General features: G+C 43.9%; 1 protein-coding gene across 3 annotated transcripts in view; it reads left to right on the top strand.

The window, feature by feature from the left end:
- The first annotated feature begins 887 nt into the window (after nt 1-887).
- The window catches only part of LOC130367941 (BTB/POZ domain-containing protein 2), a 120,081-nt gene continuing 93,270 nt past the window's right edge, over nt 888-27,698 (top strand). Inside the window, exon 1 of one of the 3 annotated variants that reach the window (XM_056570986.1) lies at nt 888-2,129. In XM_056570986.1, the coding sequence (XP_056426961.1) occupies nt 1,669-2,129 (461 nt within the window). In that variant the 5' untranslated portion in view covers nt 888-1,668. Of the gene's footprint in view, nt 2,130-2,306; nt 2,327-27,698 lie in introns of those variants that run through there. The other 2 variants (XM_056570996.1, XM_056571001.1) reach the window with 2 other exon arrangements.

A 27,698-nucleotide genomic window follows, 5' to 3' on the forward strand; every position in this document is an offset into this window, starting at 1 on the left:
CCTAACCTCCACCGATTATCGGTACTAAAAAAACGATATCGGTCGATCCCTACTGAACATGTGAATGTACCCTAAAACAAAGAACCAAAAAAGGACTTTAACCCCTTAACGACCACGGACATAAATGTACGTCCTGGTTTGGCAGTACTTCGTGCAACAGGACATACATTTACGTCCTACGTTATAAACGGCAGGTTCCCGCCCGTAATGGCCGACATCAACGATCGCGCGGATGTCCGCCATTAACCCCTCAGATGCCGTGATCAATACAGATCACGGCATCTGCGGCAGTGCGGTACTTTAAATGGATGGTAGGATCGCCCGAAGTGTTGCCGCAGCGATCCAATCATCCAGCATGGCGGCCGGAGGTCCCCTCACCTGGCTCCAGCCGTCTCCCGGGGTCTTCTGCTCTGGTCTGAGATCAAGCAGACCAGAGCAGAAGATCACCGATAATACTGATCGGTGCTGTGTCCTATGCATCGCACTGAACAGTATTAGCAAAAAAATGATTGCTATAAATAGTCCCCTATGGGGACATAAAAAGTGTTAAAAAAAAAAGTTGAAAAATGTGAAAATAGAAAGTTAACAGTGAAAATCCCCTCCCCCAATAAAAATTGTCCGTTTTCCTATTTTATCCTCAAAAAGCGTAATTTTTTTAAATAAACATCTTTGGTATCGCAGCGTGCGTAAATGTCCAAACTATCAAAATATAATGTTAGTGATCCCATATGGTGAATGGAATAAACTTAAAAAAATAAAAATCCAAAAATGCTGCTTTTTTTGTCACATTTTATTTAAAAGAAAATAATAAAAAATTATCTAAAAGTTTTATATATGCAAATGTGGTATCGATAAAAAGTACAGATGACGGCGCAAAAATGAGCCCTCATACCACCCTATATACGGAAAAATGAAAAAAAGTTATAGGTGGTCAAAATAGGGCGATTTTAGATTACTGATTTTTCACAAAAAGTTTTAGATTTTTTTTAAGCGGTACAAAAATATAAAAGTATCTATCAATGGGTATCATTTTAATCGTATTGTCCCACAGAATAAAGAACATGTCATTTTTACCGTAAAGTGTACAGTGTGAAAATAAAACCCTCCAAAATGTGCAAAATTGTGGTTTTCAAAAAATAAATGTTGGGGTTCGCCGTACATTTTATGGTAAAATGAGGTTTTATTACCAAGTACAAGTGGTCATGCAAAAAAACAAGCCCTTATATGGGTCTGTAGATGGAAATATAAAAGATTTATGGATTTTAGAAGCCGAGGAGGAAAAAACGAAAAAGCAAAAATAAAATGCTTCGTCCTTAAGGGGTTAAAATGCATCAAACATATATGTTAAACTGAAGTCAAAATGTGAACCAAGCCTAATACAGTACTGCTGTCCGGATTCCCGCCTCTGCCGTACGTTGGCGTTACGTTACAGAAAACGGGCAACGCAAGTAGTCACAAAACTAATGTCAGAGCGTTACTTTGAGGTCATGTGACACGAATGTGAGGGAGGGCGCTAAAGAAACTGGCCTCCATTTTTCTGTGTGGGCCTTCTGACGTAACTCACGCAGTGAGGAAGGGACGCTTTAGAGCTGCAGTGCCGCCTTCTAGTCAGATGTCTAGGCTGTCACCGCCTTCTGGTCATCTCAGTCACCGAGGCTTTTCCACCTCATGCGCCACTGCTGCCCGGTACTATTTGTAAACAAGTGTGGGAAACCTCCAGCCCCGTCCGTCTTTTCCTGCACCCGCCCACCGGAGCTTCCCCCATCCAAGATGGCGGCAGGAGGGAGCGGTGGCCTGTCGTTCCCCGGGGCCGTGAGCAATAGCACCCCCAGCAACCGCGTTGGCTTGTTGGCATCATCGTACAACTATAGCGGTGGAGCCGCAGCCACTTCCCCCGGTAACCAAGCAGCGTCTACGGTCTCTTCGAGCGGGGCCTCCCCCCCTGCGGCCCCGCCTCCGCCCCCTCCTGCGGTTGCTGGCCTCCTGCACCGGGAACCCGTGTACAACTGGCAAGCCACCAAGACCACGGTGCGGGAACGGTTTACTTTTCTTTTCAACAACGAGGTGCTTAGCGACGTGCACTTTCTGGTCGGGAAGGGAGTGGGTAGCCAACGGATCCCCGCACACAGGTACCAGTGCTGCATCAGGCTTACACAACATGTGATGTCACACCCACTAGTGACACATGACGGCAAGCTCTGCATAGCCCCCTGGGTACCCAGCTAGCGCACTGTCCTCTCAGCACTGGCACCTGAGAAGTGTGCGGTACCGCGGAGTAGTTTACACGATGCGGCTCGGGCGGGCTGTGCAGCGCTTGCTCGTATGTGTGAGTGATTGGGATTTTGTTTTGTATTCCACGTGATCGTATTAGATTAAAGATCTGCTTCTGGCATCATGTGGGACACTTGAGGAGATCGCTCCCAGCATTTACCTGTCATAGCGGTCATGTGCTCTCCATGATGCTCTCCATAGGATAGACATGCTAAGGTTTCATACAAACTATGACCTCGGAAAAAAATAAAAGATGGAAAGATACCTGGTGTTCTGCATGTCCAAGAAATAACGTATGATCTCCGGGCTGCTGCTATGTCAGTGCCCAGAAGGTGGGCTATACCCTTTTGGTGCCCTGCACTTTGCATGGAAAGCCTCTTAGGTCCCTGAACTATGATTGACAGCTCTAGCAGTCTACTCATTGGATGCTGGATCTGTCATTCATTGCAAGTTACTAGTATGAGACAGCAGGTATCACTCACCTCTTTGACCTCTGTTATAGTACTGATGGTGCTGACAGACTGACTGCCTTTAACCCCTTAAGGACGCAATTTTATTTTTTACGTTTTCATTTTTATATATTACTTTTATATTTTCATCCACAGACTAGTATGTGGGCTTGTTTTTTGCACGTCCAGTTGTCCGTTGTAATGCCATCACTCACTTTACGATAAAATGTATGGCGCAACCAAAAAAATACTATTTTGGAAAGTTACGTTTTCACGCCATAGAATTTACTGTAAAAGGACGTGTTCTTTATTCTTTGGGTCAATACGATTAAAATGATACCCATGATAACATACTTTTTTTTTCATTACTGTTGCGCTTAAAAAAATCAAACTTTCTAACCAAATTAGTACGTTTAAAATCCCCCTATTTTGAAGTCCTACAACTTTCATTTTTCCGTATATAAGCGGCGGTATGAGGGCTCATTTCTTGTGCCGTGATCTGTACTTTTTGATGATACTATATTTGCTTATATAAAAGTTTCAATAAATTTTATAAACATTTTTGGGAGAATAAAATGTAAAAAAGCAGCTATTTTGGCTTTTTTTTTTTTTAAACCACTTAAGGACCGGGGGTTTTCCGTTTTTGCATTTTCGTTTTTTGCTCCTTGCCTTTAAAAAATCATAACTCTTTCAATTTTGCACCTAAAAATCCATATGATGACTTATTTTTTGCGCCACCAATTCTACTTTGTAATGACGTCAGTCATTTTGGCCAAAAATCTACGGTGAAACAGAAAAAAAAATCATTGTGCGACAAAATTGAAAAAAAACCCTGCAGTTTTGTAAATTTGGGGGCTTCCATTTCTACGTAGTAAATTTTTTGGTAAAAATTACCCCTTACCTTTATTCTGTATGTCCATACGATTAAAATGATACCCAACTTATATAGTTTTGATTTTGTCGTACTTCTGGAAAAAATCATAACTTCATGCAGGAAAATTAATACGTTTAAAATTGTCATCTTCTGACCCCTATAACTTTTTTTTTTCCTTGTATGGGGCGGTATGAGGGCTCATTTTTTGCGCCGTGATCTGAAGTTTTTAACGGTACCTTTTTGCATTGAAAGGACTTATTGATCACTTTTTATTCATTTTTATATGATATAAAAAGTGACGGAGCGGTTTAATTAATGATATATTTTTATAATTTGAACATTTCCGCACGCGGTGATACCATATGTTTATTTTTATTTACACTGTTTTTTTTTTTTTTATGGGAAAAGGGGAGTGATTCAAACTTTTAATAGGGAAGGGGTTAAATGATATTCATTCACTTTTTTTTTTTTTAATTTTTTTTTTTTTGCAGTGTTATAGCTCCCATAGGGACCTATAACACTGCACACACTGATCTTTATCATTGATCACTGGTTTCTCATAGGAAACCAGTGATCGATGATTCTGCCGCATGACTGCTCATGCCAGGCACTGAGCAGCCATTCGGCGATCGGACAGCGAGGAGGCAGGTAGGGGCCCTCCCGCTGTCCTGTAAGCTGTTCGGGATGCCGCGATTTCGCCGCGGCTATCCTGAACAGCCCACTGAGTTAACCGGCAGCTTTCACTTTCGGTTTTAGCCGCTTCTCTATGACGCCGGGCCCGCCGTGATATGATGCGAGGTTACCGTGTAACCACGCGTTATATCAGGGGAGCAGGACCAAGGACGTACCAGTACGTCCTTGGTCCTTAATGGGTTAATATAACGTTCGTGACGTTCACCGAAGGGTATCATTAACATATTTTAATAGTTTGAATATTTACTTATGTGGCAATACCAAATATGTATATTCAATTTTAATTTTTTATACTTTCTGGGAATGAAATGGGGAAAATGGGACAATTTACATTTTTATCGGGGAAGGGTTTTTTCAAACACTTTTTTTACCCCATAGGGGACTATTTATAGCAATCATTCGACTGCTAATACTTTTCAGTGCTATGCATAGTACATAGCACTGATCAGTGTTATCGGCCATCCTCTGCTCTGGTATGCTTGATCGCAGTCCAGAGCCGGAGGCAGGTGAGGGGACCTCCATCTTCTGCTCTGGATGATCGGATCGCTGTGGCAGTGCTGCGGGCAATCCGACCATCCATTTTAGTGACTGCAACGCTGCAGATGCCGTGATCTGTTTTGATCACAGCATCTGAGGGGTTAATGGCGGACATCCGTGCGATCTCGGATGTCGGCCATTACGGGCTGGTCCCTGGCTGCTATCAGCAGCTGGGACCTGCCGTGCATGACCCGATCATCACTCTGATGCTCACAGTTATGTATAGGACGTAAATGTACATCCTGGTGCGTTAAGTACCAGCTCACCAGGATGTACTTTTACGACCTGCGTCGTTAAGGGGTTAAAAAGATGGTGCACTGATAGGTTTGGCATCTCTGGCCCTTGCCAATAAAAGGGTACTCTGGTACACATGTCCAGGCCGTCTGTTATGAAAAACAATAAAAACCATTTACATGCCTCTGAAGCTATCACAGTGCCTCCATGGTTGCCACTCTGGTCTCCATTATGATCCTCTTGCTGGTGCTGGAGGTCAGAGGGAGATTTATTAAAACCTGTGTAGAGGAAAAGTGGTGCAGTTGCCCATAGTAGCCAATCAGCTTGCTGCTTTCATTTTCAAAATGAAAGAAGCAATGGGATTGATTGCTATAGGCAACTGCACCACTCTTCCTCTACACAGGTTTTGATAAATCTTCCCCAATGTGTCTCAGTGCAGCTCAACTCTATGGGAGGTTTCTGTTCCTGAGCTCGCCTTATGATTGGCTGAGCAGCAGTGTGACATATTTAGACTGTGTTAGGCTGGGTTCACACTACGTTTTCTCCCATACGGGAGCGCATACGGCAGGGGGGAGCTAAAACCTCGCGCTCCCGTATGTCACCGTATGCGCTCCCGTATGTCATTCATTTCAATGAGCCGGCCGGAGTGAAACGTTCGGTCCGGTCGGCTCATTTTTGCGCCGTATGCGCTTTTACAACCGGACCTAAAACTGTGGTCAACCACGGTTTTAGGTCCGGTTGTAAAAGCGCATACGGCGCAAAAATGAGCCTACCGGACCGAACGTTTCACTCCGGCCGGCTCATTGAAATGAATGACATACGGGAGCGCATACGGTGACATACCGGAGCGCGAGGTTTTAGCTCCCCCCTGCCGTATGCGCTCCCGTATGGGAGAAAATGTAGTGTGAACCCACCCTTAGTCGTATTGGTGCATGGGCTCAATACTTCAGGCAATAGCAATCAAATGATTGCTCATAAGTCACCTACGGGGGTTATAAAGTATATAAACAAGTAAAAAATTTTAAAAAAAATATTTGATACTTTAAGGACCAGGCCAATTTTTGTTTTTGCTCTTTAGTTTTTTCCTCTACCCTTTCTAAAAGTCATAACACTTTCAATTTTTTAGCTACAGACCTAAATAAGGGCAGTTTTTATTTTATTTTTTATTTTTTGCGTTGCCAATTGTACTTTGTAATGACATCACTTATTTTTCTAATCTGCGGCAAAACAAAAAAAAATTATTCGGTGAAATAAAAAAGAAAATGGGCTTCAGTTTCTACGCAGTGCACTTTTCGGTAAAAACGACACCTTATCTTTTTTTCTGTAGGTCCATACGGGTACAAGGATACCCAATTTACATTTTTTATTCTACTACAAAAAAAAAAATAAAAAAAATTATAGATATAGATATATAGATATACTATCTATCTACATGCACCAAAACAAGTATGCTTAAAATTGTCCTCTTCTGACCCCTATAACTTTTTACTTTTCTGTACACAGGGCTTTGAGGGCCCATTTATTTTGTGCCGTGATCTGTAGTTTTTATCGGTACCATTTTTGTTTTGATAGGACTTTTTGATCGCTTTTTATAAATTTTTTAATTGTATATGAAGTGACCAAAAATGCGCAATTTTGGACTTTGGTATTTTTTTTTATGTGAACACCATCATCCGTGCTATTATTTTTTGTCCCTATAGGGGGTTATAACATGCAATCTTGCGATTGCATACATTGCTCTGCTGCTCTAGCCTGCCATAGCTGCCAGGGTACATCAGAGCACCGATCGGATGGTGAATAGGCAGGTAGGGGCCTTCCCTCCATCTACTCAGGTGATTGGGACCTGCGATTTTGCAGCGTATGTCCCGATCAGCTCCGCTCAGCTAACTGGCATAGTTAAGTCCTGCGTTTAGACGTGGCACTCAACTTCGATGGGCATTGGCCCGATCGGTGATGTTCGGCATTAGAGGTACTCCGCTGAAAACTTTTTAAAATATATATATATATTTTATAACACCTTAATGACCACGGATGTAAATGTACGTCCTGGTGCAGCAGTACTTGCAGCAGTACTGAGCAGTATTAGTAATGATTGCTATTGATAGTCCCCTATGGGGACATATAAAGTGTTAAAAAAAAAAAATGTATAAAAAAAAGTGAAAAATCCCCATCGCCAATAAAAACGTAAATTGTCCCTTTTTCCCATTTTTTACCCCCAAAAAGTGATTATTTTTTTTTTATAAACATATTTGGTATCACTGCGTGCGTTAGTGTCCGAACTATCAAAATATAATGTTAATGATCCCGTACGGTAAAAAATTAAAGTAAAAAATGCAGCTTTTTTGTCACATTTTATTAAAAAAAATTAATAAAAAGTGATCTATAAGTTTTATATATACCGTATTTATCGGCCTAGAACACGCACTTTTTAGGCTAAAATTTTTAGCTTAAAGTCTACCTGCGTGTTATACGCCGATAAGCCGCTTCAGTTCAATGATTTAAAGCGGGCGCTTTAAATCAGTGAACTGCAGTGGCTTTGCAGGTGCAGAGACAGCCAGCGCTGCCGGCCCTTCTCTCCCCGACAGCCAAGGGGAGAGAAGGGGCATCGGCACCAATTGCCGGCGCCGCTGCCCCGTTGCCTCCCCCCATCCACGGTTGCAGAATTACCTGTTGCCGGGGTCGGGTCCGCAGCTTCAGGACTCTGGTGTGCGTCCCCTGCGTCGTTGCTATGCGCTGCACGGCGCGGCGCATGACAACGACGCAGGGGACGCACAGCGGAGGCCTGAAGCAGCGCGGACCCGACCCCGGCAACAGGTAATTATGCATCCGGGGATGGGGGGAGGCAACGGGGCAGCGGCGCCGGCAATGGGTGCCGCTGCCCCTTTTCTCCCCCTGGCAATGGGGCGCCGGCACAGATAGGGGGAGAGAACGGGCAACGGCGCAGTTAGCCAGGGGGGAGAGAAGGGCCGGCAGCAGGGCTCTAGACCCCAGGAAAGGCAGGGGGAGAGAAGCGGGCAGCGACGGCCTCTCTCCCCCTGCCTTTCCTGGGGGTGTATCGGGGTATACACGCGCACACACGCACCCTCATTTTACCATGGATATTTGGGTAAAAAACTTTTTTTTTTTTTTACCCAAATATCCTTGGTAAAATGAGGGTGCGTGTTATAGGCCGGTGCGTGGTATACCCCGATAAATACAGTGTGTGTGTAATATAAATATATATACACCGCCCTATATAAGGAAAAATGAAAAAGTTATAGATGGTCAAAATAGGGTGATTTTATATTACTGATTTTGTGCAAAAAGTTTGAGATTTTTTTTTTAAGCGGTACAAAAATATAAAAGTATCTAGCCATGGGTAGCGTCAACTGATGCCAGAAAGTTACAGACTTGTACATGACTTCTGTTTATAAATCTTAATCCTTCCAGTACTTATCAGTTGCTGTATACTACAGAAGTAGTTCTTTTCTTTTTGAATTACTTTTCTGTCTGATCACAGTGCTCTTCTGACTCCTCTGTCCATGTCAGGAACTGTCCAGAGCAGAAGTAGTTCTTTTCTTTTTGAATTACTTTTCTGTCTGATCACAGTGCTCTTCTGACTCCTCTGTCCATGTCAGGAACTGTCCAGAGCCGGAGAGGTTTGCTATGGGGATTTGCTTCTACTCTGGACAGTTCTGTCAACAGAGATCACTGGTCAGACTGAAAGGAAATTTGAAAAGAACTTCCTGTTTAGCATACAGCAGCTAAGTACTGGAAGGATTAAGATTTGTAAATAGAAGTAATTTACAAATCTGTTTCTGGCATAAGTTGATTAAAAAAAAAAGTGGTGCGATACTCTTAAACCTCTTTCCCTAACCACAACCCTAACTAAAAGAAAAAGATATATAACATAAAAGTAAATAGAATACAAAAAGCCCTGTGCCAAAAAAGAGCAGATGCTGATCAGCAGTGTGCGTCACTGATTAGCACTCAGGACGCGCAGGAGACAAAAAAGGGTCCAGCCACACAGCACATAACAGTTGCTGGGGGACATAAGCAGAGACCCCCACAAATAAAGGACCAGGAAAAAAAGCACCTGCCTGAACCCAGAAAAACCGCTGATAAATTATTGGTCCGCGGTAAGGGCAGGCTGCACATATCCACACAGCTTGGGACAACTGCTGGTTGCAAGGACCGCAAACACCCCAAAAAAGGTGCTAAAACAAAAAAAATCACCTGCATGAACCGCAAGTTCAGTGATGAATCACTGCTCAACTGTCAGGGCAGGCACACGTGTGGTATTGCCACATAGCACAGAACTGCTGTTGGAGGCACAGACTGCAAAGCCCCAAAAAAGGTGCTAAAAGGAAAAGAAAAAATTACAAAAACACCTGCACCCAAGAAAAAAAATTAATAAAAAAAATGATCAGTAGTATTGCACTGATCAGCAATGGGGCGGGCACCTTCCTTACAGTGGCTGGCCGCTCTTTCATATCAAAGAGGGTCCGGTCGCAAAGTTAGTAAAGAAGAAAAGTATAATGAAGTAGGACTTGGATCACACAGCGAATGCCTCAGACAGCTACTCTGGGGGCACGCTGCAGCCTCCCCACCTGTGGCTATTATTGGTTGGTCGGTCAAACCGACCAATTACGGCCGTTATAGAGGTGGCATCAAAGCCCCTTCCTACCTAAAGTACAAAGGTGATTGTTTCTGTCTTGGACAGCATCAATCACTTTCATCTTTCGTGCCACCGGGTCACTAGAGAATTTGGTACAGAAGCCCTGTGATACTAATTATGGCGATCGCAGACAAGAGAGGGGGGGTCTCAGGACCCCCCCGGGGCAATATGCCAGGCTGGCTGATGTTAGCAGCAACAGCAGTGATTGGAATAACGCAGGGTGTACATGTATGCCTTTGTCCTAAAGGGGCTAGGAGCTGTAATTATTATGTCTATCAATACTGCAGAGTGGGCCATATTTATCCATGTTTACACTTTAAGCTGGGTTGCAGAAGGAGCCATGATCCTGATATAATTTTAACCCATTGACGGCGCAGCCAATTTACCTTCTTTGCTTGATTAGAAGTCATTGTTTTTATTTATTAAATTTTTTCCCCTCATGAGATAAAATGTACTACATATTTTACCTAGCAATGGTAGCCTGACTCCTCTTCGGCAGCTCTGGTGTGTTCATTCCAGCAGTGCCTAGCTCTAGGAGGAAGTGACATCATTAACTGAAAGATCACTTCTTCCTAGTGCTAGGCTGGGGGTTAAAGAAAACTTTAGAACATCAGTACCCTGCAGAAGAAGAGCTGGGCTGTCGCTAAAGAGGAGCTGCATGGAAGGAACAATACAGAGTTAAACATGAGGCCATTTACACATGAAATAGAGAGGAAAAAAATAAGTTCCTCCGCATTTCAAATCCATCGCTGGCAGAGCCTGATCTGCTTCCATAGCCAGGAAACCAGAGGTTGTTCAGAGGTCTCTGATTGCAATTGCTTTCATTGGGAACCCAGGAATTCCCGATGTTAAAGGGGTACTCCGCCCCAGATATCTTATCCCCTATCCAAAGAATAGGGGGAAAGATGTGTGCTCACGGGGGGGGGGGGGGGGACAATTGGTCTGGCTGCTTGGGCTCCCATGATCTCAGGCCAGAACGCTTGCTTCGGACGGCTTTGTGTGGTCTGATCAGCACTTCCTGCAGTGCAATCTCATGGTGCTGATCAGTTAATATGGTGGATGGATTCCTTCTGAAGGTCTCTGTGACACCCATATTGGTTCTAATATAGACTCTGCCTTAGCACTGATTCAACTGACCAATGCAGTAGCATAGCATTGATCAGTATAAGCAATCCAAGTATGTCCTGGTGAGCTGGTACTTAACACACCAGGATGTACATTTACGTCCTATACATAACCACGAGCATCAGAGCGATGCTCTGGTCATGCGCAACAGGTCCCGGCTGCTGATAGCAGCCAGGGACCCGCCAGTAATGGCCGACATCCGCTCCGATGCTGTGATCAATACAGATCATGGCATCTGCAGCATTGCGGTCACTGAAATGGATGAACGGATCGCCCGCATCGCTGCCGTAGCGATCCGATCATCCAGAACGGCAGATGGAGGTCCCCTCACCTTCCTCCGCTGCCTTCCACGGGTCTTCTGGTCTGCGATGGAGCAGATCAGAGCAGAAGATGACTGATAATACTGATCAGTATTATGTTCTATGCATAGCACTGAACAGTATTAGCAATCAAATGATGTCTATAAATAGTCCCCTATGGGGACTATTAAAGTGTAAAAGTTAAAAAAAAAAACAAAAAAAACTCCATTAATAAAAACTTAAATTGTCCCATTTTCCCTATTTCACATTTAATAAACCTATTTGGTATCGCCGCGTGCGTAATTATATGAACTATTAAAATATAATTCTAATGATACCGTACGGTGAATACCGTACATCGTTAACGTAAAAAAAAAAAAGTCCAAAATTGCTGCTTTTTTATAACATTTTATTCCCCCAAAAATTTATAAAAAAAGTATTAAAAGTTTTATATAAGCAAATATGGTATCAATAAAAAGTACAGATCACGGTGCAAAAAATGAGCTCTCATACCGCCGCTTATACGGAAAAATGAAAGTTATAGGCCTTCAAAATAGGGGCATTTTAAACGTACTAATTTGGTTTAAAAGTTTTCCAATTTTTTTTTCTCAGCGCAACAGTAATAGAAAATTGTACGGCGTGAAAACAAAACCTTCCAAAATTAGCAAAATTGCGGTTTTCTTTTTAATTTCCCAACACAAATAGTATTTTTTTGGTTGCACCATACATTTTATGGTAAAGTGAGTGAGTGGCATTACAACGGACAACTGGTCGCGCAAAAAACAAGCCCTCATACAGCTGTCACGCCCCCTCCCATAGGCTTGCATTGAGCAAAATCCAGAAACACTATATCCACAGCCATTCCTCTGTCAAGGCTTCTACTCACCTCTTCATAAAAGCAAATTAGATTTGTTTGACAACTTCTATCCTTAGTAAACCCATGCTGGCTATCACTTATAATACTATTATCCCCTATGTATTCCTGTATGTAATCCCTTATAAGTCCTTCAAACTATTTACCCACAATGCACGTTAACCCCTACAGGACCCATGACGTAACGGTACGTCCCGACACCCTGGGTCTTAAGGACCAGGGACGTACATTTACGTCATGGGCAGTTTTAGTCCCCGCCGTGCGCCGGGCGGGGATCGGAGCGGGATGGCTGCTGAAATCATTCAGCAGGCATCCCGTGCAAATGACCAGGGGGGTCATCAGACCCCCCCATGTCGGCGATCGCGGCAAATCGCAAGTGAATTCACACTTGCGATTTGCGCGATTCCGGGTCATTACGGGTCTATAGTGACCCGGTGACCCGCAATGTAAGGGGGATCGCGGGTGTCTAAGACACCCACGATCCCCCTGAAGCGATAGGAGTGAGGTGGCACGGGTGCCACCCCTCCTATCCCTGCTATTGGTGGTCTAGACGCGACCACCAATAGCAGATCGGGGGCGGGGGGGTTTACTTTCGTTTTCCCCGTCCTGCCCTCCCACAATAGGCGGGGCAGGACGGGGAAACGACGGGGACCGGCGCCGAAGATCCACTTACCGATCCGGGCGGGCGTCGGAGGCTGCAGGAGACGGAGATCGGCGGGCGGCGATGACGTGCGGCTGGATCCGACGGAAGCCGGTGAGTTGCCTAGCAACATCTGGAGGGGACAGTTTGAGACCATTATACAGTGGTCTCTAACTGTAGCCCTCCAGATGTTGCAAAACTACAACTCCCAGCATGCCCAGACTGCTGTTTGGGCATGCTGGAATATGTAGTTTTGCAACAGCTGGAGGGCTACAGTTTGAGACCACTATATAGTGGTCCCTAAACTGTAGCCCTCCAGATCTTGCAAAACTACAACTCCTAGCATGCTCAAACAACTGTTTGCTGTCAGGGCATGCTGGGAATTGTAGTTTTGCAACAGCTGGAGGTCCACAGTTTGGAGATCACTTTGCAGTGTTCTCTAAAACTGTAGCCCAACAGATGCAAAACTGCAAATCCCAGCATGTCCAAACAGCAATCAGCTGTCTCGGCATGCTGGGAGTTGTAGTTGCGTACCTCCAGCTATTGCATAACTACATCTCCCAGCATGCCCTTCGGCGATCAGTACATGCTGGGAGTTGTAGTTTTGCAACAGCTGGAGGCACACTGGTTAGAAAATACTGAGTTAGGTAACAGAACCTAACTGAAGGTTTTCCAACCAGTGTGCCTCCAGCTGTTGCAAAAGTACAACTCCCAGCATGCACGGTCTGTCAGTACATGCTGGGAGTTGTAGTTTTGGAACAGCTGGAGGTTTGCCCCCCCCCCCCCCCCCCCCCATGTGAATGTACAGGGTACATTCACACGGGCAGGCTTACAGTAAGTTTCCTGCTCCAAGTTTGGGCTGCGGCAAATTTTTCGCCGTATCTCAAACTTCTAGCGAGAAACTCACCGTAACCCGCCAGTGCGAATGTACCCTAAAAACACTACACTACACTAACACCTAATAAAGAGTAAAACACTACATATACACCCCTTACACTGTCCCCCCAATAAAAATGAAAAACGTATTGTATGGCAGTGTTTCCAAAACGGAGCCTCCAGCTGTTGCAAAACAACAACTCCCAGCATTTCCGGACAGCCACTGACTGTCCAGGCATGCTGGGAATTTAGCAACAGCTGGAGGCACCCTGTTTGGGAATCACTGGCGTATAATACCCCTATGTCCACCCCTGTGCAATCCCTAATTTAGTCCTCAAATGCGCATGGCGCTCTCTCACTTTGGAGCCCTGTCGTATTTCAAGGCAACAGTTTAGGGCCACATATGGGGTATCTCTGTACTCGGGAGAAATTGCACTACTAATTTTGGGGGGCTTTTTCTCCTTTTACCCCTTAGGAAAAGGAAAAGTTGGGGCTACACCAGCTTGTTAGTGTAAAAAAATAAAAAAAAATTACACTAACATGCTGGTGTTGCCCTTTACTTTTTATTTTCACAAGCGTTAAAAGGAAAAAAAAGACACCCAAAATTTGTAACGCAATTTCTCCTGAGTACGGAAATACCCCATATGTGGGTGTAAAATGCTCTGCGGGCGCATTACAAGGCTCAGGAGTGAGAGCGCACCATGTACATTTGAGGTCTAAATTGGTGATTTGCACAGGGGTGGCTGATTTTACAGCGGTTCTGACATAAACCCCCCCCAAAAAATACCCACATGTGACCCCATTTTGGAAACTACACCCCTCACGGAATGTAATAAGGGGTACAGTGAGCATTTACGCCCCACAGGTGTTTGACAGATTTTTGGAACAGTGGTCCGTGAAAATGAAAAATTTTATTTTTCATTTGCACAGCCCACTGTTCCAAAGATCTGTCAAACGCCAGTGGGGTGTAAATACTCACTGCACCCCTTATTAAATTCTGTGAGGGGTGTAGTTTCCAAAATAGGGTCACATGTGGGGGGTTCCACTGTTCTGGCACCACGGGGGGCTTTGTAAACGCAGATGGCCCCTGACTTCCATTCCAAACAATTTTTTTTCCCAAAAGCTCAACAGCGCTCCTTCTCTTCTGAGCATTGTAGTGCGCCAGCAGAGCACTTGACGTCCACACATGGGGTATTTCCATACTCAGAAGAGATGGGGTTACAAATTTTGGGGGTCTTTTCTGCTATTAACCCTTGCAAAAATGTGAAATTTGGGGGGAAACACACATTTTAGTGAAAAAAAAAATTTTTTTTTTTACATATGCAAAAGTCGTGAAACACCTGTGGGGTATTAAGGCTCACTTAATTTCTTGTTACGTTCCTCAAGGGGTCTAGTTTCCAAAATGGTATGCCATGTGAGGGTTTTTTGCTGTTCTGGCACCATAGGGGCTTCCTAAATGCAACATGCCCCCCAAAAACCATTTCAGAAAAACGTACTCTCCAAAATCCCCTTGTCTCTCCTTCACTTCTGAGCCCTCTACTGCGCCCGCCGAACAATTTACATAGACTTATGAGGTATGTGCTTACTCGAGAGAAATTGGGCTACAAATACAAGTATACATTTTCTCCTTTTACCCCTTGTAAAAATAAAAAAATTGGGTCTACAAGAACATGCGAGTGTAAAAAATGAAGATTGTGAATTTTCTTCTTCACTTTGTTGCTATTCCTGTGAAACACCTAAAGGGTTAAAACGCTGACTGAATGTCATTTTGAATACTTTGGGGGGTGCAGTTTTTATAATGGGGTCATTTGTGGGGTATTTCTAATATGAAGACCCTTCAAATCCACTTCAAACCTGAACTGGTCCCTGAAAAATAGTGAGTTTGAAAATTTTGTGAAAAATTGGAAAATTGCTGCTGAACTTTGAAGCCCTCTGGTGTCTTCCAAAAGTAAAAACACGTCAATTTTATGATGCGAACATAAAGTAGACATATTGTATATGTGAATCAAAAATTTTTTTATTTGGAATATCCATTTTCCTTACAAGCAGAAAGCTTCAAAGTTAGAAAAATGCAAATTTTTCAAATTTTTCATCAAATTTTGGGATTTTTCACCAAGAAAGGATGCAAGTTACCACAAAATTTTACCGCTATGTTAAAGTAGAATATGTCACGAAAAAACAATCTCGGAATCAGAATGATAACTAAAAGCATTCCAGAGTTATTAATGTTTAAAGTGACAGTGGTCAGATGTGCAAAAAACGCTCTGGTCCTGAGGTGTAAAATGGCCTGGTCCTTAAGGGGTTAAACTTACCTGTCTATAATTTCCTGGGGAAGACCTAGAGCCCTTTTTGAAGATTGGCACCATATTCGCCTTGCGCCAGTCCCTTGGCACAATACCATACAAAATACGAAAGAGTTATACATGGCAGTCTGTGCCACGTCGACCGCAACTGTTTTGTACCATACCTGTGTTTTGCGCATGGCATTATGTGGCTTGAGGACTTGATCAGAAAGATAAAACTCTCTCCTCCCTCCCCCCATATAATGAATGTAGTTCAGTGGGGCTTGAGGACTGGTCCCACGGTACCTCGCACAGAGACTGGGGTGTTGCAGTTCCCATGAATTGTGCACAGCATAAGGTCATCCCTCTTGTCCATATACTGGACCGGCAACAGATTTTCATTGGAAAAGGCACGCGACTCACCCTGGAGGGGGATAGTAGTCTGCAGGGGATAAGAAGGCAGGCCTCTTTGATTCTTCTGGACTGTCCCACAAGAGAACATGGATCTGGTAGCGAGGGATGTGAAGAACCTTTATCTACCAATGGGTGCAAAAGGCCCCAAAGATTTTCCTGCTAACACCCAGAGTGGGGGAGGGGAGGACATTCTGGGGGTTCAAAACGGGAATCTCATCCCTCATACACTATAAACTTGCAAGTGTACCCTGAGGTACTCTTGCAAAGTTTATACATCTTCACACCATACAGCGCTCGCTTGGTTGGGATGTATTGCTGGAAGCTGAGTCTCCCCTTAAAGCTGAGTAGACTCATCAATAGCGACCTCCCTTCCAGGGAAATAGGCCTCCCAAAATTTGACCCCGAAGTGATTGATGACCGGCTTGATTTTATACAGGCGGTCATACACAGTTCTGGGGAGAAAAATGCAGCATTATCGGCATAATGCTAACATTTCCGAATGGCCATACTGTAGAGCGGGGTCTGGTAGAGGATGTCCACAATCAAGTACTGCCTGACCTTTTTGTTTTTTTTAACTAGGCCCATATGCAGCACGAGGCCCCAAAAGGTCCTAATTTTGGCTGCACTGACTGGGAACCAGCCACCGGGCCTAGCAAAAAAGGAGCCCGGGTTTGCGGTGACAAACTGTTGGGCCTACAGTTTCATCTGGTCAACCATCAGATTGACAAAGTCGTCACTGAAAGAAAACCCTCAAATAGTCCATTTCAGTGAACCAGACTGTCAATCTTGATTCCTGAGTCGCCAACAAAATCAGGAATCAAGGGTTTGTGGTCTGCTGGCTGAGTCCAGACAAGTTCACAAGGACCAGGCACCAGTAAACTTGGTTGGGGGCTTGACTAGTATGAGCGCCAGGGGGACTCATACCAGTATGGGGCAAAGGGTCAGGAACAGAGGAGGTTTGTGGCCTCGCATGGTGGCGTCTCATCATCAGAAGATGATGAGGAAGACGCAGAAGAAATAAGAAAGTTGGCATCTTCTTCGTACTCTGTGGCGCTTTCAGTGTCCGAGGCAAGTATGGCATATGCCTCCTCCGCTGAAAACTCCCTGCGGGCCATTTCCCTACTCTAATGAGGATGGGTGTGTGTGTATGTGTGTGGGGATAACTTCATTTGTGTATGTGCTGTGTGTGGTGCAAGACTACCTCCCTAACCCGCCCTATCCTAACTAAACCCACCCTAACAGAAAAAATATAAACTAAAAAGGGAAAAAAGGAAAAAAAAACTTTAAAAACAAAATAAAACTCTAGCGCAAAAAAGTGGGGGGTCTGGCCACTCAGCCCAGAACAGTGGCTGGTGGCAAGTACAGACCCCCACCCAAATTCCCCGAAAAATGAAATAATAAAAAGCTTAACCCTGAAAAAAATGGAAAAAAACTAAACAAAATGCTGATCAGTGATAAATCACTGACAGCGGTGGGGCAGGCTGCACACAGAGGTATGGTCCATCCACACAGCACAGGCCTGCTATTTTTGCGCCTATAGGTGCAAAAATTAAATAAAAAATAAATAAAGCCGCTATAACCCGAAAAAGCACCTGCACCACAAAAAAAGCTGATCAATATTACGGGACTGATCATCGGCAGGTGGGCTTTAGCTAACGGTGGCGGACCGCTCTTTTATAACTAAGAGGGCTTGGCCACACGTTTAGCAAAAAAAGAAAAGAAAAAACACTGGGGCAGACCACAGCGACCTAGAAGGACACTGCCACCTCCCAGGCCAGTATGGATGATGATTGGTGGTGTATATTACACTACTGATCATCATCCTTTTCCATGTCATGGGGTCACCTGTACGCCCTGAGTCCTTAAGGATCGAGGATGCAGGGCTGATGCATATGTCCTGTGTCCCCAAGAGGTTAAAGGGGTACCGCCGTGGAAAACTTTTTTTTTTTTAAATCAACTGGTGCCAAAAAGTTAAACAGATTAGTAAATTACTTCTATCAAAAAATCTTAATCCTTCCAGTACTTTTTAGGGGCTATAAACTACAGAGGAAATGCTTATCTTTTTAGATTTCTCTAATGTCATGACCAGAGTGCTCTCTGCTGACCGCTGCTGTCCATTTTAGGAACTGTCCAGAGCAGCATATGTTTGCTATGAGGATTTTTCCTACTGAAAAACAATTATTTTTATAATTTTTTTTTATTATATAGATCAACTGTTTAAAAATCTTAACCCCTTCAGTACTTATCAGCTGCTGTATGTTCCAAAAGGAAGTTCTTTTCATTTTGAATTTCCTTTGTCTGACCACAGTGCTCTCTGCTGACATCTCTGTCCTTTTAAGGAACTGTCCAGAGAAGGAGCATATCCCCATAGCAAACCTATCCTGCTCCAGACAGTTTCTAAAATGGACAGAGGTGTGAGCAGAGAGCACTGTGGTCAGACAGAAAGGAAATTAAAAAAGAAAAGAACTTCATGTGGAGCATACAGCAGCTAAGTACTGGAAGATTAAGATTTTTAAATAAAAATCAGTTTAAAGGGGTGCTCCACCCCAGACATCTTATCCCCTATCCAAAGGACCTATCTGATCACGGGGGTTCTGCCGCTGGGGACCCCTACAATCTCTGCAGCAACACCCCGCCGTCATCACCACAGAGCAAACTGGCTCTGTGTGTGATGCAGGGGACGGAGCATTGTGACGTATTGAGTGGGTGGGACGTGACGTCACCGGGGGCGGAGCAGTGATGTCATGATACTCCGTCCTCTGCATCGTCCCATCATCACGCACAGAGCCAGTTTGCTCTGAAGTGATGATGGCGGGGTGGCACTGCAGAGATCGTGGGGGTCCCCAGTGACCGGACCCCCGCGATGAGAAATCTTATCCTTTGGATGTCTGGGGTGAAGTACCCCTTTTTAAGTTTCTGGCACCAGTTGATAAAAAAAAAAATATAATAATAATAATTTCCAGGGGAGCACTCCTTTTTAAAGGGGTTAATACAGGGCTTAATCCAACAAATCCTGTTCCCGGGATCAAAATACCCTTATTACCGCACCCTGAAACATCACTTTTATTAACGTGTTTATTAAAAGGTATAAACGGTCCACCTGTAATAGGTATACGTCACTGTGACCTGAGGGCATGTGTCCATCATATAAAAGATACTGTTGATGGCTGCAGTCCTAAAAACAAGTATAATAAAAATATGACTAGTGACACAGGCTTATTAAAAACTCAAATAGCCCCCCTGACATGTTTCGCTCCTCAGAGCTTCATCAGAGGTCTGGGCTAATGGGTAAACATTAAAATAGTTGATGGCTACTATCCGTAGCTGGATACTCACAGCTAACGACAGGGATCGGAGGTCCCGCTGCGGCCCATCATTAACCCCTTAGACACTATGATCAATGCAGTTCACAGTGTCTAATCCATTAAATTAGATATACGGCTAGCTCAATGGGCTCATTGGACCTCCACAATCACGTTGCAGGGGTGCAGTTGCTAAAATAGACTGTCCCCTTACCTGGCTCCAGTCACTGAATCGCCAATCCAATGATGCAGCCAAAATATAAACCTATTTGGTCTCGCTGTTTGCACAATTGTCCAAGCTATTAAAATATAATGTTTAATCAAAAATCTGAAAAAAATTGATAAAGAGTGATCAATAGTCCCATCTAAACAAAAATAGTACAGATACAAATTACGTATCACAGCGCAGAAAATGACCCCTTTTATAGGCCTGTATACAGGAAAATAAGTTATAGGGTTCGGAAAAGGACAGTTTTAAGCTTAGTGATTTTAATTAAAGAAGAATCCTCTACAAAAGATTGGGAATAAGTAGTTGATAGTTGGGGTCCGACCGCTGGGATCCCTCATGATCTCTGGAATGGGACCCCGGCTCTCTTTGAGGAGAATGTGTCTTCTACCCGTAAATTGATTTCTATGAGGGTGTCGATGATGCCCGAGTGTGGTACTCGGGTCTCTTTGGTGCTCTCATAGAAATGAATGGAGCGCATGCCCTGTCCCGTTGCAGTGATCGTTGGGGGTCCCATCGGTTGGACCCCCTGCGATCAGCTACTTATCCGCTATCCTGTGGCTAGGGGATAAGTACATTTTTGCGTAAATTCTCTTTTTTTAAGTTTGGGTATCGTTTATCGCTTTGACCTACAGAATAAAGAGAGCGTCATTTTTACCATAAAGTGCACTGTATAAAAACAAAACCTCACCCACAAGTTGCAAACATGCCGTTTTCTTTTCAATTTCCCCCCACAAAAATGTTTTTGTTTTGCCGTACATTTTATGGTAAAAGTTAAGGTGTCATTACACGGTACAATTGGTCACATGTCTCTGTGGCTAGAAAAATAGGAGAATTATGGCTCTTAACAGGCAAGGAAAGAAAAACGAAAACGTAAAAATTAAAATTAGCTTTGTCCTCAATGTGTTAAGAAGGGAGTGAAATTTTACATTTGTGTCCTGTTCATCTTAAAGGATCTGCTACATATTTTGTTGCATATTTTCTACTGCTGGTTTTGCTAGCCATTGACTTGGGTGGCAAAACCAGCGGCAGAAAATATACTGCAGATCCTGTATGTGTGAATGTATCCTTAAAGTATTCTGTAAAAAAATAAATGAAACCTATAAAGCATTTTTATCTTAGCTGAAGGTGGGGATTTTTACTTGAGGGCGTATCTGCAAAACAAGATAATACCATATGTTGCTTATTGATTATTTGACAACTGTAGTTGCAGTAGAAAGGAAATGCTGAAAGAAACCCCAACAAAGGTACAGCTTGAACTATTTATACTACTGGTTAATAAGGTCTACAATTTTCAATTTAATCAAAAGTTTGGAAGCATATGGTTTGCTATAGGCTGTCCTAATCTTGCTAAGGGGAATTTATTTTATTAGAAAAATGTTTGCCAATATAAAAAGTCAATTTGAAGTTACTTTATTTTATCTAATTAGAAAAGTTATAATTGAAACTTTTGGCAAACAGAAGCTCTCAATCAGGTAAGTGTGCAAATGAAGAACATGCTGCTTAATGGGGTATTCCAGGAAACATACTTTTTTTAAATTTTTTATATCAACTGGCTCCAGAAAGTTTAGCATATTTGTAAATTACTTCTAGTAAAAAATCTTAATCCTTCCAGTTGTTATCAGCTGCTGAAGTTGTGGTGTTCTTTTCTGTCTGACAACAGTGCTCTCTGTTGACACCCCTGCTTGTCTCAGGAATTGTCCGAAGCATTAGAGATTTGCTATGGAGATTTGCTCCTACTCTGGACAGTTCCTGAGACAAGCAGAGGTGTCAGCAGAGAGTACTGTTGTCAGACAGAAAAGAACAACTCAACTTCAGCAGCTAAGTACTGGAAGGATTACGATTTTTAACTAGACCTAATTTACAAATCTGTTTAACTTTCTGGAGCCAGTTGAGAGAGATTTATTTTTATATATATATATATATATATATATATATATATATATAATATATATATATAATCCTGGAATACCCCGTTTAAAAGGTGTTAACTTGTGGGTAAAGGGTACCTTTTGCTTCTCTGTATTAAATCTCAATTGTCATGTTTTTAGCTCATGTTTAGCTTTAGCAGTATGTGTTAATATTAAAGGCCTAATATATTTAAAATTGTAAGGAATAAAGTTGTATTCTAGAAACACACTGGGGTTTATTTACTAAGAGTGGAGTGGAGTTTTTTTTGTGGGTTTTGATTTCCGACAAGTATTTTCCCAAGGTATTTACTAAGGTTTCCCTACATTTTGCACTTTTCCCTACGTTTTGCATTTTTTACAACTGTTCTGATCTGTCGGGTTTTCCTCAGTTCAAATCCACCACATTTTCTGTGGAAACCTTTGTAAATATGTTGGTATTTTTCAAAACTGTTGGACACGCCCCTTTTTGGGGTTTTCTTGTAAAATGGAGGGTTTTGTTTTTTTGGGTCACGGAACGTGCGACACAATTTGGGGGCAAAACCCGACAAAAAAAGTCGGGATCATATTTGTAAATAAACCCCACTGCAGTTTACCTCCTTTTTAGTTATCTCACAACTATGACTGGTGCCATGAATACTAAATAGGCATCACCAGAATCACCAGTTTCCTGCCTTAAATCTCCTGTTTCTCCCATTACCCCCCCCCCCCCCCACACCCAAAAAAAAAAAAAAATTGACAGCATATTTGGTATAATCACATGTGTAATGTTAATGATCCTGTATGGTGAACAGCGTTAACAAGAAAAAAAAAAGAATTCACATCAAATTATTATTTTTTTAAATAAAAAGTTATATACTCAAAATAAAAACATCATACAGCCCCATATACCGCAAAATTTGAAAGTTATAGGTGGTCAAAAATTGTGATTTTCTTTTTAAAATTTTCCCACACAAATATATATATTTTTTTCCATACATTTTACATTAAAGGAGATGTCTGGTACGGTATGGAATTCCTATTTCATTCTGCCCGGGCTGCAAAAAAAAAAAAAGAGGAAAACAAACTTTCACTAACCTTTCTACTTTCTCCGGAGCTCCGCTACAGCTGATCGGCCGGGCTGCCTGCTTCCTACTTCTGCTAGCCCGGAACATCACACAGCGCTTCATCCTATCACCGGTCGAGAATGGGACATCACTGTGGCTGGTGATAGGCAGAAGTGCCGGGCTAAAGGAAGTACAAAGCAGGCAGTCCGGCCGACCTATCAGCTCTGGCGGAGCTCCGGGGGAACGTAGGAAGGTAAGTGAAAGTTTGTTTTCTCTTTTGTTCCCACATCATGTCACCCGCAAGTGCTCCTCTGCTCATCCTCCTATGAGTTGCGGGCCGCTGGCGCTAGAAATCTGTACTGTACTAAAAATGTTTCCCGGGCTGCAAAAATAAACAAAATACACTTTAACCTGCCTAAGTTCCCCCGTTGCTCTGCTACCATCTTCACTGTCGTGCACTGCGGTCCTATTACTGTTTCCTTGGGACGGGAAAGTCACAGAGCCGCCAGCCTATCATTGGTCAGGGCGGGACATCGCTGCGGCCGGTGAGTGCACTGTCATGTATGAAGCCAGCCTGCTGCTTACATGACAGTGGACTCAGCCTATCAGTGGCCGAAGCAGGACATCGTTGAGGCCGTTGATAGGCTGACGGCTCTGTGACGTTCCCATCCCCAGGACCGCAGCGGATGGACCGTGAGGCCGGTAACGGGGAACGTCGGAAGGTGAGTTAAAGTTTATTTCGTTTGTTTTTGCAGCCCGGGCAACGTTATTTATAGTACAGTACAGATTTCTAGCGCCGGCAGCCCGCAACTCATAGGAGGATGAGCAGAGGAGCGCTTGCGGGCTACTTGATGTGGGGACAGCGCAGCTGATAATTCATTGGGGGCGGAAGAAAAGCAGCGCTCGCAGGTCACATATGATTAGTTCCCCGATGTGGGGACAGCATGCTGCGGCGGATAATTCACTTATTCGAGGGGGGGAGATCATGCAAGAAAAAGTTTTCTCTTTTTTTTTTTTTTTTTTTTTTTGCAGCCTGGGCATGATGGAATAGAAATAGTCCGTAGCGGACATCTACTTTAAAGGGGTACTCCACTGCTCAGGCCCCCTTCCATAGACTTGCATTGAGGGGGCGGGGCTATGATGTCACGCGTTGCCGGCTCCAGGGTTTGGAACACACTGAGCAGCGGAGTACCCGTTTAAAATGGAAAGGATGTTTGGTAAAGGAAATGTTGGACGGGGTATGGGACAGAAAACCCCTGCCATGTCCACTGCCAGTAAGAAGGTTGGCATTAGTACAGGTAGCAACAATAGCAGCCAGGAGCCTGGTGATTGTAGGAGCAGCCGTGTCAGCCATCCCAAGTTCTCACTGTCTGACAGATTATGTGATATCAATGGATGATCTTGTCTCCTCCTCAATCCCATCCGTTATCTTTTGGGGAATCTATTTCCTACAAACCGTGTTAACCCAGTCCCTCTATTGTAGTGGCTAAGCTGTTGGTGGTGCAGGTGCGCCCGTACCATCTTGTTGACTCCAGGGCCTTCGGGCAACTGATGGGATATGCCCAGCCCAGGTGGCACATACCTAATCGCCATTATTTTGCCTGGAAAGCCGTTCCCCATTTGCACAATCGTGGCGGAGAGGGTGGGCCACACCATGCAGTCCGTGTGCAGTACACTACATGCTACCGTAGATACATAGAGTAGTAGCAATGGCCAGGACCAATACATGTCTTTTACAGCCCATTGGGTCAACATCCTGCAGAACAAGGCTTTACCGTAATGAGGCCAGAATATTGTTGTGACAACTTCACAGTTGCAGCTATCAGGTTCAAAGGCTGACGCCAAAATCAAGTGTTTCCATGCCGCGTTACATTTGCTGAGCCTGGATGAGAAAAGCCACACAGCGAAGGAGCTGCTGCCCTTTCTGCAAATAGGAAGTTTCCCATTTTCTCTCTGGCCGTGTTCTCACATTGGGAAATGTGGTCGCCGATAATTGAAAAAACAAAGCGCTGTGCCTAAGTGGCTTGGCACATGTGCTAAATCTTGATGCAACACGTTTCTTGAAAACCTGTGACTGTCTCACGCATGTGCTGGATATCTGCATTATGTGTTCTATTTAGCTGTTTGTATGCTTTTAAACATGCCTTCCTTCACCTACAGTGCAAAAACGGTCTACCTTTACACTGCCTCATTTGCAACGTTTCAACACTGAAATTCAACATTACACATGTTGGCCCACCTGTACCAGCAGCACAAAGTGGTAACAGACTTCCTAATGCAACATAATGACAATTTTTTTCAAGCCAGTGGGACTTTTAGCTGGGGACACTTGTCGTGTGTTAGGCATTTTGAGGAGGCTACCAGGTTTGTCATCAAGGAGAACAGCGGAATTAGTGACATAATGCTGATGATATTCCTTTTTAGAGCTAATGATGATGATTAAAGAAAAAAAGAGCGAGAGAGAGAAAAGTTCCATCTGACTGGCAGCAGTACAGATGTAGGAGGAGGACTTGGATGAGGAGGATTTGGATATGGACTCTGGAAGTTATAAGGGACAAGGACTTTTTACAAGGCGACACTGATGTCTTCGGGCTAAATGGCTATGTTGTGTGATTACCATAACGCCGAGGCTATCTTTTTGTGAACTTGGTATTTCCTGTTGGGGTTCAGTTTTTCAAACTACACGTCCCAGGATCCCTTGTTTGTAACTGTGAGGTCACTTTTCTGCCTCCCATACATCAGCCACCCCACCCATTGAAACACAAATGAGTTGCATTCCATTCAAAATGGAATGTTTTCTAACCAATGTGCCTACAGCTGTTGCAAAATGATCTCTCTCCCACCCAGCGGTCGCTCCACCCATTGAAGCAGAATAGGTTCCATTTGCACACTTGACTAGTGGTGTCATGTCTCGACACACACCTGAAAAAACCAGAGACACAAGTAATTTTGTATGCTTTTAAAAATAAATATTGAGGGGGAATATCACAGAAAAATTGGGAGACCACCATCACGCACACACTATATTATGAACTACACTAACTTTACAGCCCCTGTAGCATAGTCAAATAAAAAAAATCCTGGAATACCCTGTTAAAGTAAAGAAATGACTACTGGATTGCATCTTAGACCCTCGGTATAAAGCCAAAATGGAATTTTTTTATTTTTCGACTTCTGAGGAGGAGGCGAAATTGGATTCTGTAAGGAGAAGCTACACAGCCAGTTTGTTTTGGCTTTCCAGTACCAAACACCTGCTAAACGGGGGTTCAGACTCCACATCCTGTCAGCACTACCCATGCAAGAGGAAGGAGCAGGAGGAGTAGCAACATCTTTACCCTGGAGCACATGATAAAAGTTTTTTTGCATCCGGTTTTCCCCCCTGACATCAATCGTCATCACATCAGAGATGTGAACCACCACCTTAACAAGCAGGTTGAGGCCTACCTCAGCAATGCCCTTTCTCTCACCATGAGCCCAGACCCCATGGACTTTTGGGTAACCAGATTAGACAGTTGGTCAGTACTTGCCCAGTTTGCCCCTGGTGTTCTGTCTTGTCCACCCTCTAGAGCAGGTATAGGCAACCTTTGGCACTGCAGATGTTTTGGCACTGCAGGTGTTTTGGACTACATTTCCCATGATGCTCTTTCAGCCAAAATGGGAGATGTAGTCCAACACATCTGCAGTGCCAAAGGTTGTCTATGCCTGCTCTAGAGTCTCTTCCAAAGAGTGTTAAGCGTAGTCGAGTCACCTCGAAGCGAACAAGAATGTCAGCCACCAACGTGGAAAAACATGACATTTACTAAAATAATCAGGCATGGATCAGCGAGGAATTTAAACCTCCTGTGTCAGATCCCACTAATTAGACACTACCAGCCCCACCCCTGCTGTACACTGACAACTACTACTAGTAACATCAGTCCAGTACCTTCTGTGGCACGCTGGCTATTGCAAATTTGCCAACTCCTGCTGTATGCTGGCTAATGTTTGTCCGCCACTTTCTGCTGTACACGGACTACTACTAGTAACATCAGTCCGTCACTTCCTCCAGTACACTGCCGAATGTCAGCCTGCCAATTCTGTTGCTACTCCCAAAAAGGGATAACTTTTGGAATGCCTGGAAGAGCCATGCCATCTTCTTTGCTCAGCAGACTTAAAAGATTTGCTGTAGGTCAATCATGGGTGAGGCCTGTTTGAGTGAAACCTGTCCTGTGAAACTGCTGTATGGTCTTGCCCGTGCTGCAGCTCAGTTTCAGAGTTTTAGAAAAATTCTCATAGCCCAAGCAATCTTTTTCTAGAGCAGCAATTTTAATTTGTTGCCATGAGGTGCCACATTGAACTTCCAATGACCAGTATTCGAGAGTGTGAGAGCTAGAGCACCAAATTCAAGATATCTGCTCCCCATTCACATCTGAGACTTTGTAATACTAACAAGTCACATGAGATTGGGAGGAAAAATGGCTAATTAGGCCCACTTTGGACATTTCCACTTACGGGTGTACTCGCATTTCTTGCCAAAGGTTAGACATTAATGGTGTGTGTTATTTTGAGGGGACAGCAACAATAACCCAATTGGGCCTTAAGGCACCAGGGCGTATGCCCTGCATGTCCCCTATCACAACCGCTAGACACCCCTCCTCCTCAGGCACTGATAGACCGGTAAGTTCTGACGTGTGCAGACAACACTGCCTGTGGTCCTGCGGTGGCGGCAACTGCTGGCAACTGGTGAAGGACAGCATTAGACCAGACAGGGAAAGTACAGTCTCCAAACCGTGGCCCTCCAGAAGTTTGAAAACTACAACTGCCTGGACTGTCTGAGCATGCTGGGAGTTGTAATTTTGAAACATCTGGAGGGGTAAAGTTTGCAGACCACTAGTCTGTCACTTTCTTCTCCCCCCCCCCCCCAACACCTTGTACTTCTGTGGTCTAGACTAGTGGTCTCCAAACTGTTCTTCCAGATGTTGCAAAACTTTAACTCCCAGCATGAGTTGGGAG

This window comes from Hyla sarda, chromosome 1 (assembly GCF_029499605.1).
Source record: "Hyla sarda isolate aHylSar1 chromosome 1, aHylSar1.hap1, whole genome shotgun sequence".
NCBI classification, from domain to species: domain Eukaryota; kingdom Metazoa; phylum Chordata; class Amphibia; order Anura; family Hylidae; genus Hyla; species Hyla sarda.